This window comes from Macaca mulatta, chromosome 2 (genome assembly GCF_049350105.2).
Source record: "Macaca mulatta isolate MMU2019108-1 chromosome 2, T2T-MMU8v2.0, whole genome shotgun sequence".
In the NCBI taxonomy this organism is placed as follows: Eukaryota; Metazoa; Chordata; class Mammalia; order Primates; family Cercopithecidae; genus Macaca; species Macaca mulatta.
The window spans coordinates 54,216,732-54,230,673 of NC_133407.1; the positions used below are offsets into that span (position 1 = coordinate 54,216,732).

Below are 13,942 nucleotides of genomic sequence, written 5' to 3' on the forward strand. Positions count from 1 at the left end.
TAATGGCTTAGATATACACTTTAAAACTATTACAGACCTGATTTTAAGCCTCACTCTGCCACTTGGTAACTGTGACCTTGAGCTTCTGTGTTCCCCATGTCTGATTGGGGAGTAATGATAGTTCTTCTTTCATTACCTCATAGGGTTAAGGTTATGATGACAGAAAGCTTCTTAGACAGTGTTCAGCATAGGGTAAGTGTAATTAGCTTAATTAAATGTGAGCTATAATGTTTAATCTGTGTTTAGGAGGCAGCAGGATAACAGTGGTTCTGAGCATGTGTGCTATTAATAAAATCAGACTTGGGTTGGTTACTAATCTGTGTGGCTCATAGTCCTCTTTGGTAAAGGTGGAGAATAATACTACCTAGATCATGGGGTTGTTGTGATATATAAGCAAGATGGTCATATAAAGTACTTCTGGGTGAGTGAAGAGTGTCTGCAAGTGTCTAGGGCAAGGGTAGGCAAACTACAGGCTGTGGATCAAATTCGGCCAACAAGATAAAAATAGGTTGTATGTTTTTAATGTGTTATTAAAACAAAATGGAAGAATATGTGACAAAAACTGTAGATAACCTGGAAAGCTTGAAATGTTTACTATCAGGCTTCTCATAGAAAAAGTTTGACAATCCCTTGTCCAGGGTCACTGCCTGCCCAGTATTTATGAAGGTACTATTACATGATTATTTGATTTTGTCTTTGTTTTTAAATAATTTTTTTTAGCTTTTACAACCTTAGAAATTACATATTCTAAGTTCATCTCATGTTTTTAATTGCATGAAAAATTGGTTTAAGTGATGCTTTTTAAATGATGATTACTGCATTTTTATTAAGTTCCTTCAGTTTCCTGTTGGAGTATTAGCTTATGAATTATAATATTCCTTAATTTCTCAACAGCTGTACTTCCACCCTTTCAACTTAATAATTTTTAGTTTTGTCTTCTCAATTGCGAAGTTGAGAATGGGGTAAGACACTCGTATTTTAAACTTACTAGTAGGAGACTATAATGTAGTAATGACGGGGTGTCATTTTTACTGTTTAGCTATTGTTATGCTTTTCTCCTTCCTCCGAACATCCAACTTTATCTGTTTCATTTCCAGACTGTCACTCTCTGTTGCCCAAGTGCCTTGGTGTGGAATTATTCCACAAATGAAAATAAGAGCGCAAACCCAGGCTCACCCCTGGATCTGCTACAGGTGGCCCCTTCCAGCCTCCCCATGCCGGGTGGGAACACGGCTTTCAATCAGCAGGTAGACTTTATGTTTCAGTGATTCGATGGCTGTTTTCATTCTTGAGAGGCATCAGGGCACAGTGGGTCAAGCACAGGTTTTAGTATCTAGATGCTTGGGTGCTATTCCCAGTTTTGCCTGCTAACACCCTGGGTGACCTTAGAGAATTGTTTAGCCTCTTCAGAATCACTGAAGTTCTTGAAGTTTCTCCCTTTCTTTTCACCGTCTTGCTGAACAGTTCTTGCTGAGAGTTCTGCCACCCAAACTGTAATTATGGTGGTGGTTCTAATACATGACCATGACTCCTGTAGTAGTTTTGATATTTAGTAATTATTATATGCTCTTGCTAGTACTGGGTTATTTGTTTCAAAGCCTTATGTGACTTGAACAATAAGATTGTGATTAATATTTAGAATAAGATCCCTGTCTTTTACCAAGCAGTTTTCTTAATAAAACATTGCAAGTTGTTTTCACACATGAAAGAATGCCTCAAAGAGATTATTTTAGAACATTCACCTTTCCATGTGGTGTCCTCAAAAAGAAATTTCACTTGTAAAACAGATTCTGCAAGCGTTTATTTTTGTGAACATTTGTTATTGAAAACTGACATTGAATTGCCATTTGTAAATTTTAAAAATTCACTTATTGGACCACAGGCTGCATTTCCTAAAATGCAGTCAAGATTGTAGTTCACCATAGGATACTTTACTCACGCAGGGGAAAACCTGACATGATTTAGAAAGGCGCTGTGGCATTCCAAGCACAAGTTAATTAGAAGCGATTATCTTTCAGGTTCGGGCAAGGATTTATGAAGTAGAACAACAGATAAAACAAAGAGGCCGTGCAGTGGAAGTTCGGTGGTCATTTGACAAGTGCCAAGAATCCACAGCAGGTACAGAACGCCACAGAGGAATGAGTGCTTTTGAATGTTGGACTTTATGCCGTGTTTTTGCTTCTTACAAACAATTCCACATGAATAAGGCAGCTTTTTGACAGAGCCACTTGGTGAATTTTGAGGACAATCTTCAGTTTATGCCTTTTAGATCCTGGCTGTCTAGAATGTCAAGTTTGCTTTTGTTGATGATTGTTTGATAGCATATGCCAAGAATGGTAATTTAAAAAAATTTCTTTTGCCTCACATAGAATGGTGATTTTGTACTGTTCTGTTTTTGGCCTCATTAACCACTTGTTTAATTTCTGCTCGTAGGGGTGACTATTAGTCGGGTTTTGCACACGTTGGAAGTTTTGGATCGTCACTGTTTTGACCGAACTGATTCCAGCAATTCAATGGAGACACTGTATCATAAGATTTTCTGGGCAAACCAAAACAAAGATAACCAAGAGGTAGTTAATTTTTTAAAATTATTTTTGCCTTTTGTTTTCGTAGTGCATTTTCTTCTTTCTCATTCAGGAAACTCTGGCGAAACCTTTTCTATGAAGTGTAGTATCTTATGAAGACATACACACTTTGAAATCATTCTATTGTTGTACTAAGATTACCCACGATTATTAAAATGAAATGTCGGGCTTGTCTACCTAGGAATATTGATATATTGACTGGCAAGATTTTTCTTGGCCCTTTTATCATCACTCTCCAATTTTAGTTTTAGAAGAATATCCTTTGTTTAGTGATGAGACTTAATATGGTGGGTTGGCTTTAAGTTGGGGGAATGTATGTTAACGTTTAGCACAGCAGAGGGCAGTGCATGAATACTTTTGGTCATGATCTTTCAAAAATCCTTAGACAATGTGTTAGGGTTCTATAGAGAAATAGAACCAATAGAAAAAAGTGTGTGTTATGTGTATATATATGTTTGTATACATACATGTTTATATCTACCTAGAGAGAGAAAGGGGGAGAAAAGAGAGGGATATTTATTTTAAGGAATTGGCTCACATGATTATGGGGCTGGCAAATTTGAGATATTCAGGGCAGGCTGGAGACTCAAGGAAGAACTGATGTGGCAGTCTTGAGTCTGAAGGCAGTCTGGAGGCAGAATTCTTTCTTCCTCTGGGGACCTCAGCAATTACATATTTCTCAGAGCTCCTCTATTTTTTTCATTTGTATTACTTAAATGTTGACTGAGGATTAGAAGATTCATTTTTTGTTAAAGTGCAAATAAATGACAAACCTAAATTAAAAATTAGTTGATTTAAATACTCAGAGAGGATTGTCTTATCTGTCTTGTTTCTTCCCAGAATTAGATCTCATCTTCTTCTTTTTTTTGAGCCAGAGTCTCTCTCTGTCACCCAGGCTGGAGTGCAGTGGCGCAATCTCAGCTCACTATGCCCAGCTAATTTTTTGTGTTTTTACTAGAGATGGGGTTTCACCATGTTGGCCAGGCCGATCTTGAACTCCTGACCTCCTGATTCTCCCACCTCAGCCTCCCAAAGTGCTGGGATTACAGACCCGAGCCACCGCGCCCGTCCGGGACCTCAGTCTTTTAAGGCTCTCTATGGATTAGATTAGGCTCACACACATTATAGAACATAATCTGCTTTACTCAAAGTCTACTGATTTAAATCTTAATCACATCTTAAAAAAATCTTTTTAGCAACAACTAGACTGGTGTTTGACCAAACAACTGGATACAATAGCCTAGCCAAGTTAATATCTAAAATTAATAATCACAGACAATTTTTATCTTATACGTTTCTAGCAATAGATTGTTTCATGAATGAATTGCCCCAAAACTAGGATATTCAGTTGTTTTTTTCCTCAACCTTGTTTGGGGAGAAATAAAAAGTTTGTCTTCTTTTCACAATGAAAACTGCCGATGATACTCTCCAGCTTGTGCTAGGCACCAGGACTGCAGAGGTAAGTTTCAAGACACCTTCAATACCTTAGTTAACTGATGGCAAGCATCTTTGATATTTCAGCTAGCTTTTTGGAATGCATATGTGGAAAGAAAAGATGTTTCCTTCTCTTACCTTTATGTGAGCCTGATACATATTCCAGATTATTATTCTTTTTGGAATAATTTTTGGTTGATCACCCTGCTTCTCAAAGATATGGTTCAAGACTAATGGTGCTAGCTGGGATCATTCAGAACATTGAGAGCAAGGGACTGATTGAGTGTGCTTTTTAAATTCATCGTGAGTCTCAGTAGCAATGCCTCCATACTTCAGTGGAGCATGCTGATATAATCCTCTGCTTACTGGGGCAAGTTAGCCTGCTACGTGCTCTTTTTGGGTGGAAACCTCAGTATTTTTAGTAAAGACTTTCTTAGATAAAAGGCTTCGTGAATACCAATATTTTTAATATATATAAGTGAGTTATCTGGAAGGAAAGTAGGGATACCCAAAATTCAGGGGGATCTTGGATTGTTTAGCTTCTTGCACCAAGTGTTGAGTAAAAGCTACATTGTTTCCTGGTGAGGGTTTTACCAAGATTATCAAAACCACCTTACTTTTGTGGTTAGCCTGACTATATAGCTTCAGAGTGTATACACCGGCTAACTTCAGGATTCTTGCCTCATTCGCCTGCAGACACTTAAGTTACTCACGGCACTTTCAAGAAAAAAATAAGGGTTTTTTGTTTGTTTCTTTTTTTCAAAAAAATTCAAGGGCAGAAATTATGTTGCAGTCTTTCTGAATGAAATCACACTGTGAGGTTCTCTGTAAATCACAGGCATCTACAGAGTGGGTGCTTGCGGTGAGCCGTTAGGGTGCAAGAAGATTATTAGAACTTATGTTCAGATTATAATTTTCAAAAGCCTCTTTTGTCTCGGGAAATGAATGTAATTATTATGATAGTATAGGTATAGAAGTTATAAATAAGTGTGTGTTGAAAGTTTTTACTAAAAAAAGCTCTTTGAGCTGAGAGGGTATGTGGGAAATATTTGGAGATCACTGCCAGAAGCTTCCCCTACCTGAGTGACTTCTCCCAGGATGCAGGGAGGTGCATGCCACTAGAGGGCGACATGTGTTCAGGGCTGAGAGTCCTGGAGGCTCTAGGCAGGGCCATCAGTGTTGCCCCATTTGGCAGTAATTATTTTGAATGTTGACTCAACTTCAGAAAGACTTGATGTGAGCAAGTGGTTCCTTTGTGGTTACAATACTGTTTTATGAGTAAGACACAAACTACATTTTAAACCTATAATTCAGATTGGTCACCTTGTCTTAATAGTCTGGCAAAAAGGATAACAAAATAGATAGTTCCTTCTGTAATACTTAACATTAAATTATTATTACTATTTTTCCAAGACAGTCTCAGTCTGTTGCCCAGGCTAGAGTGTAGTGGTACTATCTTGGCTCACTGCAACCTCTGCCTCTAAGGTTCAAACAACTTTTATGCCTCAGCCTCCCCAGCCTCCCCAGTAGCTGGGATTATAGGTACATACTACTGTGCCCAGATAATTTTTGTATTTGTAGCCAGGCTGGTCTCAGACTCCTAGCCTCAAGTGATCCATCTGCCTCAGGCTCTCAAAGTGCTGGGATTGCAGGTATGAGCCAGCGTGCCTGGACTAAATTAATTTTTAAAGTATGTCTTTGGTATCTGTATTGTGGTATATGCATCAAGGTATATATGTATATGTAATCAAGTTTTATCTCTCTATTTACTCTTTAACAGGAGTTACTGTTTTCTTTTTTTTTTTTTTTTTTTTTTGAGACGGAGTCTCTCTGTCTCCCAGGCTGGAGTGCAGTGGTGTGATCTTGGTTTACTGCAACCTCCACCTCCCAGGTTCAAGCAATTCTCCTGCCTCAGCCTTCCGAGTAGCTGGAATTACAGGTGCCTGCCATCATGCCCGGTTAATATTTTTATATTTTTAGTAGAGATGGGGTTTCACCATGTTGGCCAGGCTGGTCTCTAACTCTTGGCCTCAAGTGATCCACCCACCTTGGCCTCCCAAAGTGCTGGGATTATAGGCGTGAGCCACGGTGCCCAGCCCTGTTTTTTTGACTGCACAGTCACTTTGTGTATTTCTGGAATTCATGCATGTGCTGCAGCACTATGTTAACTGATCAGCTGGTGATCTTGAGTAAGTTACTCAAGGCTTTGTGCAATAGTGCCCTCCCTGGTTAAGTAGGCATAGAGTACTTGCCTTTTTTTTCTCTAAGGAAACATGAACACTTTGAGAATTATAAGATACTACACAAATATGTTTCAAAAATTGTTAACAATAATATAGCAATTATTAGTATTATACTGGAAGAACTAATATGATGATGCTGTTCTCTGATAAGGAGTTGCGTGTGATTAGGATTCAGAAATCGGTCTTACTTCTATAAAATATACTTTCCCTTTTTTGTTTTCATAATTCATTCAGGATTTACATAACATGATAGATAAAACATGATCAACCTCCGTAGTTGCAATAGGTTGGAGGTTTGCTGTTACTAGAAGTCACAGCCTAGGCCCCGGGTTGCATAGCCTGCTTCCTCACGTCTGTTTGGAAAACCTGAATTTCATGCTCCTCCATTCCTTAATTCCCTTTTCTCTGGAACTGCGACAGGGAAATGCAGTCCCTTCTACTTCCTTGTGGGAGGGGAGAACTTCTGTCCAAATGGGAGAAGTTTGTGTGTGTAATCAGTTTCAGTATTGGTGAAAGCCTGTTGAAAACTGCAATGCATGGGATGAAGGCATTGGAGGCCTGGGCAGAAGGCATTTGAGTCCTGGGCCCTGCCTTGTGGTTGTACTGTGGTCATGATAATGGGAGTAGGAGCTGATGCTGTGTGCTGTTGGGGTATGCCAGGCTCTGTGGTGTCCTTCACTGATTCCGCATGGAATGCACTGTTTCTTTTTTTCATTTTCTTTTTCTTTCTTTTTTTTTTTGAGATGGAGTCTTGCTCTGTCACCCAGGCTGAAGTTCAGTGGCGTGATCTCGGCTCAGTGCAACCTCTGCCTCCTGAGTTCAAGCCGTTCTCTGCCTCAACCTCCCGAGTAGCTGGGATTAACAGGCGTCCACCACCACGCCCGGCTAATTTTTGTATTTTTAGTAGAGATGGGGTTTCACCATGTTGGCCAGGCTGGTCTTGAACTCCTGATCTTGTGATCCACCTGCCTCAGCCTCCCAAAGTGTTGGGATTACAGGCATGAGCCACTGCACCCGGCCTGGAATGCGCTGTTTCTTTACTCTCCCTCCCTGTTGCCCTTTGCCCCCTATTTCCTTGGCCACTGTTTCTGTGTCTGGGCTTTTGTGTACAGTGGCGAGGGAGGTGAAAATAAAAATCTCAAAAACCTGAGTGTTTCCTTATTCTAGATCTGTGCTGCTTGGTTTTTCATTCAGAGTAGTGTGAGATACAAAGATGGTAATACTGAGGGCAGGGCTTATGTCCCACAGTGGCCAGGCAGGTAGTGGGAATGAATCAGGGGACGCCATGTATAGGGCAGCCTCAAGGTGGTGGGGGTTGAGGTGTCTGGGAAGTGAGCAGAGCCTGTCTGAAGAGGGAAGCCTCTCAAATTCTTAGATTCTACTTGGGATCCACTGTTGCCTGATCATCTGACATTTCAAGAGAAGCTGGATGTCAAGATCTGCATGTAAACTTTCCTGATCTTAAAATACTGTGCAGCAAGGCATTGTGTCTGTTGGCCATGTTCACTCAGATGCTTGTCACTTTCCAGTTCCTGGTACGTGTCCTCTACAGCATGTACTCACTTATTTGCTTGTTTAGTGTTTCATAGCCATTTCTAGTCTGGGTAATGGAGGTGGCAAATCCTGACATCTACACTAAGGAGTCGTTATGTGGATGGTGGGACCCCTGGTTTCCACATGCTCACTGAGCCTGTCACTTGTGACCTCACCTCTGAGCAGCTGGAGGAGGAGTTGCCTTCTTTGCTTTTTAGAGGCCTCAGACCACTTCCTTCCTCTTGGCGTCTCTCTGTTTAGGATGAGTGTGAGGACGGAGGCAGCTGCATCTTTGGGGTGCCTCGAGGACATGGATAGAAGGGAAGGTCTAAAGGTGGCAGAAAGTGCTCGCTGCCTTTTCACTTCTGTCTTTGGGGGCCCCAGGAAGCCGACTTTCTCCTGAGTAATGAAAAGATGGAACCAGCTGCACTGGACAGAACGCTGCTGCGGCAATATGTGTGTTTCCTCCTTCCCTGCTGCTAAAACCATGCACCCCAGACTGGGAAACTTACATATTTATTGTTTGGATTTGTTTTATGCTTAGACTATTCATGCAGAATTCTTTGAAAGGTTGTGATGAGTTCATAGTGATGTTTTGAATGGCAAAGGCCCTAAGTTTAGAAAATGTACTTTCCTCACGTGTGGCACAGAGTGTCCCAGGCCCAGCCAGGTTTGTATCAGTGCAGCTGGTGAACTCTGCCTCACCACCACGATCCAGAGGACAAAAGCTCACTTTCTGTCAGTGCTGTGCTTGTTCCACATTTGGCTTCCTGCAAGCCTTTCCCTGGGGTCTGTGTTTCTTCTTCTCCTCACCTTATGCACATTATCAGCCCCAGGTACCATGCATGGGGCCCAGGAGATGCTCAGTAGCATTTATTGAATTTAGTTTTTAGACCTCATTAAAAAGCTACTCGGGCAGTGAACTGGAAGAGGAAGCACCTCTGTAAGATTTGACTTGGAAAGGTAGGGATAAATACAGTCATGGAATCTGTATATGTCAGTCTTACGAATGCTTAGATTCAGATGTAAGAGTACGTGCAGGTAGAGGCAGGGGTGTGGCTGACAGGGGAGCTCTCTGCTGTGAAATCAGCAGGCTAGTGTATTTCTTTAGGGACACTCTGGACAATTCACTTATTTTTGATGAGTCTCAGTTTCCTCATTTTGTAAAATGGGCATGCTATTTCCTGATGATGTGAAAATGACATGAAATAATGTTTGAGTGATAAAGCATTCAAATATTTATAGTCCCCAGCATGTAAATGGGTACTTAATAAACACTAGCTGCTGTTATTACCAACTGATGTTTATAGAGTTAGTTAAAAACTCTGCAGTATTGGAAGGAATATGATCAGAGACTCATGGTGGACCCCTTGGGGCTACTGTGGGCACACACAGGTACCCATCACGCAGTCTACTAATCATAAGGCATAGCCAGGATCTGTCAGGCTTTTTACATTTGCTGGGTTTCATTAAGTCTTTACTCTCTGTAGGATGGCAGTTGGATGGCATTGACCCACCCAGGATGGGGTAGCTGTAGGACCATGTTGTAAAGGAAATCATGTTCATTTAAATGCTTAGGTTTTGTTGTTGTTGAAGGAAAAAAGTCACTTTCTAAAACCAAGACTGCAGAAAGTCAAACAAGGCAAAAGTCAAGCAAGCAAGGAAAACATGCATGAATGGCTTTCTGTTGAGATCCAAGTGTACTGAATTTATGTTGTTGATGCTGATCACAGTCCAGCCGGAAGCGTATTGTGCTTCAGAAGCTAACACATTTCCTACTGGACACCCAAAGGAAGCGTTGCTAGTCTTTTACAACTAGTATTTTCTTTTTTTTGAAATAATGTGTTGGTAAAAGTTTGGTTTCTAGTAACATAGTTGGGAAAACAAAATTGTGCCTCCAGATATTTAGATTTGCTGTCACTGAGAAGGGCCAGTCACACATTGTTTAGATTGGAGTGGGCCTCTTGATTTGTTTTTGAGTATTATGCGACTTTTTTTTTTTTTTTAACTTTTTTGTGTGTGTTCTTTTTAAACAACGGGCCCGGTTTTAGTGTTATGTCATCTTATTTAGTTTTTCCCTGGCCTGTGAAATGCATGTTTTTCTTTTTCTTTCTTTCTCTCTCTTTTTTTTTTTTTTTTTTAACATCTTTTACTTTTTAGACAAGGTAACCAATGCTAGAGAGGATGAGAAATTGTTGAGGTTGATACCCAACTCACTGATGGAAGAAAGGAATTGGAATCCTAAATAGTTCCAATTAACTAGTACAATCCAAATGGTACTCTTAACTAGTACATCCTATTTCTTGTACTGTTTATTTAAAAAATGATTTTATTTCAGGGAACAGTATAGCTGAAGTAACAAGTTTCAGATGTAATGAACAATTTTCACGAACCATTTCCAAATATGAATATTGGTACATTTTTGTGGTGGAATAATCTATTAATTTTTAAAAACTTGCTTGACAATTTTAACATAGTAAACAATATTTTAATTAGAAAATTCAAATCCTCAAGTTGAGCACCCTGGCGTTGGTAGGATACCACAGACTTTAGACCAGTTCAGACCTGGTTTTCAATCTTGATTTTGCTGCCAAGTATTTGAGTGGCTTCAGATCTCCCTTATAATCTCCCTTAGTGTCAGTCTCTTTGTCTGTAAAATGGCCTCACTAATAGAATCCACTTCATGTAGTAGTACATGATAAGCACTTAGTAAATGCCAGTTGTTAATGTTCTTGCCTGGACAACTTTTGGTTTTCAAGTGAGTAGAACAAAGCGCCATCTTCTAGAAATTTGTAATTCCTTCTTATCTGTATGTTACTTTGATCTTCATAAAAGGCAAGCAGTAAAGTTTATTGTTCATTGAATTTTGGAAATTAAGCATAATATTTTAATTATAGCTTGAATATCCCTTATCTGAAATATATGAGAGCAGAAGTGTTTAGGAGTTTAGACTGTTTTCAGGTTTTGGAATATTTGCATTATATACTTACCAGTGGAGCACCCCAATCTGAAAATCTGAAATGTGAAATACTCCAGTGAGCATTTCCTTTGTGCATCATGTTGGTCTTCAAAACATTTCAGATTTTGGAGCATTTCAGATTTTGGATTTTCAGATTAGGGATGCTCAGTCTGTATTTTAAATATGAGAGACACGTACTTGTTAAGGACTTTTGGAGAGATTTTACTTTGAAATTATGGATCAGCCCTTGTATGACTTTCTGTTATGCAGTTACGTATTTCTCAGAACTCCTCTATTTTTTTCATTTGTATTACTTAAATGTTGACTAAGGATTAGAAGATTCATTTTTTGTTAAAGTGCAAATAAATGACAAACCTAAATTAAAATTAGTTGATTTAAATACTCAGAGAGGATTGTCTTATCTGTCTTGTTTCTTCCCAGAATTAGATCTCATCTTCTTTTCCTTTTTTTTTTTTTTTTTTTTTTAAGACGGAGTCTCGCTCTGTTGCCCAGGCTGGAGTGTAGTGGCACAATCTCAGCTCACTGCAAGCTCCACCTCCTGGGTTCATGCCAGTTAATTTTTTGTATGTTTAGTAGAGACGGGGTTTCACCATGTTAGCCAGGATGGTCTCTATCTTCTAACCTCGTGATCCACCCGCCTCGGCCTCCCAAAGTGCTGAGATTATAGGCGTGAGCCCCAGCTCCTGGCCGATCTCTTCTATTTTTAACTGCCGCTTTACAAAAAGGAAGTTGCTTTTGCTTCCATGGTATATGTTTGGTTTATCTGATGTCACAAGACCTAAAGACTATCAACATTGATTGTAAGGTTGTGAAGTTAGGAAAACTTGCCCCTTTCTCAGTCAGAAATCAGCCATCTCAAATATCTTTTGGAAATGTATATATGCAAAATATTTTGTAAACTTTTTTTTATTTTAATTTTTCTTGTAAGAGACAGGGTCTTGCTCTGTTGCCCAGGCTGGAGTGCAGTGGTGCAATCACAGCTCATTGCAGCCTTGAACTTTTGAGCTCATGTGATTCCCTGCCGAATAACTGGGACTATAGGCACACGCCACACACCTGGCTAATTAAAGATAAGGTCTCACTGTATTGCTCAGGCTGGTCTTGAACTCCTGGGCTCAAGTGATCCTCCTGAGTTGCTGGGATTACAGGTGACCATGTCTGGGCCAGCATGCCAGGCTTGGAAATGTTCATATGTATAAAGATTATAAAAAATGAATACCATTGATGCTTTTGTCATAAATCTTGTGAATTTATGGTTAACAGTGTTAGGCCTATTACCTTATATTGGTGATTGTGACCAGGTACAGCAAGGTTATGTTCTATTAGCAGTTAAGATCAACTTTTTTACTTCTGTGGCTTGCAATTCATCCAGCTCCTCACAGTATGCCTCAGCTTGCAAACTATGTGACTTGTTATTATAACTACACTACATATTATTCCATATTATTTATTGGTGCTGTAATATGAATAATATCTTTCTCCAAATGTGACCATTTTGTTTGACCTTAACTAACAGTGATTGGTTTCAGTTATAAGTATGTCCTTTTAGTTTAAGATTAAAGAGCTGTTAAGAGCTTTATTCAGTATCTTAAGTCCTTTTATTTTTAATTTTAAAAAAACATTTCAACTCTTTTTACTTAGCTGTTGCTGATAGTAATAAGTCATTGATTTTCTCCCCCACTCCTTTTTATGGTATTTTATAACCTAAGTAATGTATTAGGAAATTTCTTATTTTAAACTGGTGAAAGATCTCACCAAGTACCTCTTAATTTCTAAAGGAAGCCTGCCTCTCAGATGTAGTTGTCAGTTATTTTACCTTCTTTATTTGTTGAAGGATAGAAGACCTGTGGTTAGCTTCTACAAGTATTAGGTTATTGAATTACTGAATACATTGAATTACAGAATTAGGCCTAATCTATCAGATCTGTGCCTGTTCTTCCCCGAGAAAGAAGAATGTGGCAAATCCCCCGATGTTGAAAACTTTTCTTCACATATGAGATGGCTGTAGTATAGATGAAGATAATGTCATTAATTATGATTATTTGCTACAGAATTAATACTTTTACTATTTTGCCACTGTAGATATGCCCCAAGTTCATGAGACCAGATAAACAATGCTGTTATTTGAAGGACCTTATTGATTTTTGAATTTTGTGTCCATTCATCTTCTCTTGTTTGTTGTCACTGTAGAAGTTTCTTCTTGTGATTGTTATATATATAATACAGGAATACATTCTTGATATTAAATTTCGTTCAGCCCACAACTTGGACCCCTGTCCCACTCCCCTGCCCAGACGGGAGGTATTTTGGCATAAGAGCCCTCTCTGGAGGCTGATAGCTTGAGTTGGACTCAGATTTGACCTAGTAGCTTTGAGACATTTGACAGTTATTTAACCTTTAGACTCTAGTTTGTTCAACTGTAAAATGATAGGATTATCATTAAAGCATTAGAACAGGGCATGCTATAAAACAAACATATACCAGCAGTAACCACTGTTAATTTTGGTCCATATCTGGTTCACTTTCAAGAGTTATGTTGTGGCAAGAGGTCCATTACTTGCCTAGGGAAAAAATATGTTTCAAATATCTTTTGGAAATGTAAATATGGAAACTTTCATATACATATATGAACACTTAACTATAATGGTTGGAGGACATAAATGAAATTGCTTTCTGCATAATATTCTACAGAATTTTCTTTCCTTTACTGCTTAATATCGTTCATCAGTTTTTCCTTGTTTATTTTTATCTGGTCATGGTGCTCAACTCTTGTATTACTTCTAATAAAGTTTTCTAGTTAATTATCTTGGTTGGTGGGGGGTGGGGGTGGGGCATAATCCTTTTATGCAGACTGTAGTGACACATTGCCATATCCTTTCAGATATTTATTCCTGTCTCTTCTCATTGGTTAACGCTTTCAAAATGATGCTAAGTGATAGTGTTGAGGCCAGCACCCTGGACTCATTAAATGAGCAATGGGAATTCTTCTAGCGTGTCACACTTAGTCAACTGCGGAATTAAGTCAGATACTTTTCATATTAATTAAGTGCATCGCTAAACTTTATCCCTATCTACCTTGTTTGTTCCTTTGGTTTAATGTAACGGTGTATTGCTTTTACTCTTTGATTTAAAACCATCAGTTGAACCTGCTCTGCACCAGGCACTGT

General features: G+C 39.1%; 1 protein-coding gene across 1 annotated transcript in view; it reads left to right on the forward strand.

Annotated features, from left to right (window-relative positions):
- Positions 1-13,942, forward strand: part of MED12L (mediator complex subunit 12L) — a 337,419-nt gene that overhangs the window by 74,205 nt on the left and 249,272 nt on the right. The window contains exons 8-10 of the mRNA XM_015131808.3: positions 1,098-1,247; positions 2,019-2,118; positions 2,434-2,570. Coding sequence (XP_014987294.3) covers positions 1,098-1,247; positions 2,019-2,118; positions 2,434-2,570 — 387 coding nt within the window. The remainder of the gene's footprint in view (positions 1-1,097; positions 1,248-2,018; positions 2,119-2,433; positions 2,571-13,942) is intronic.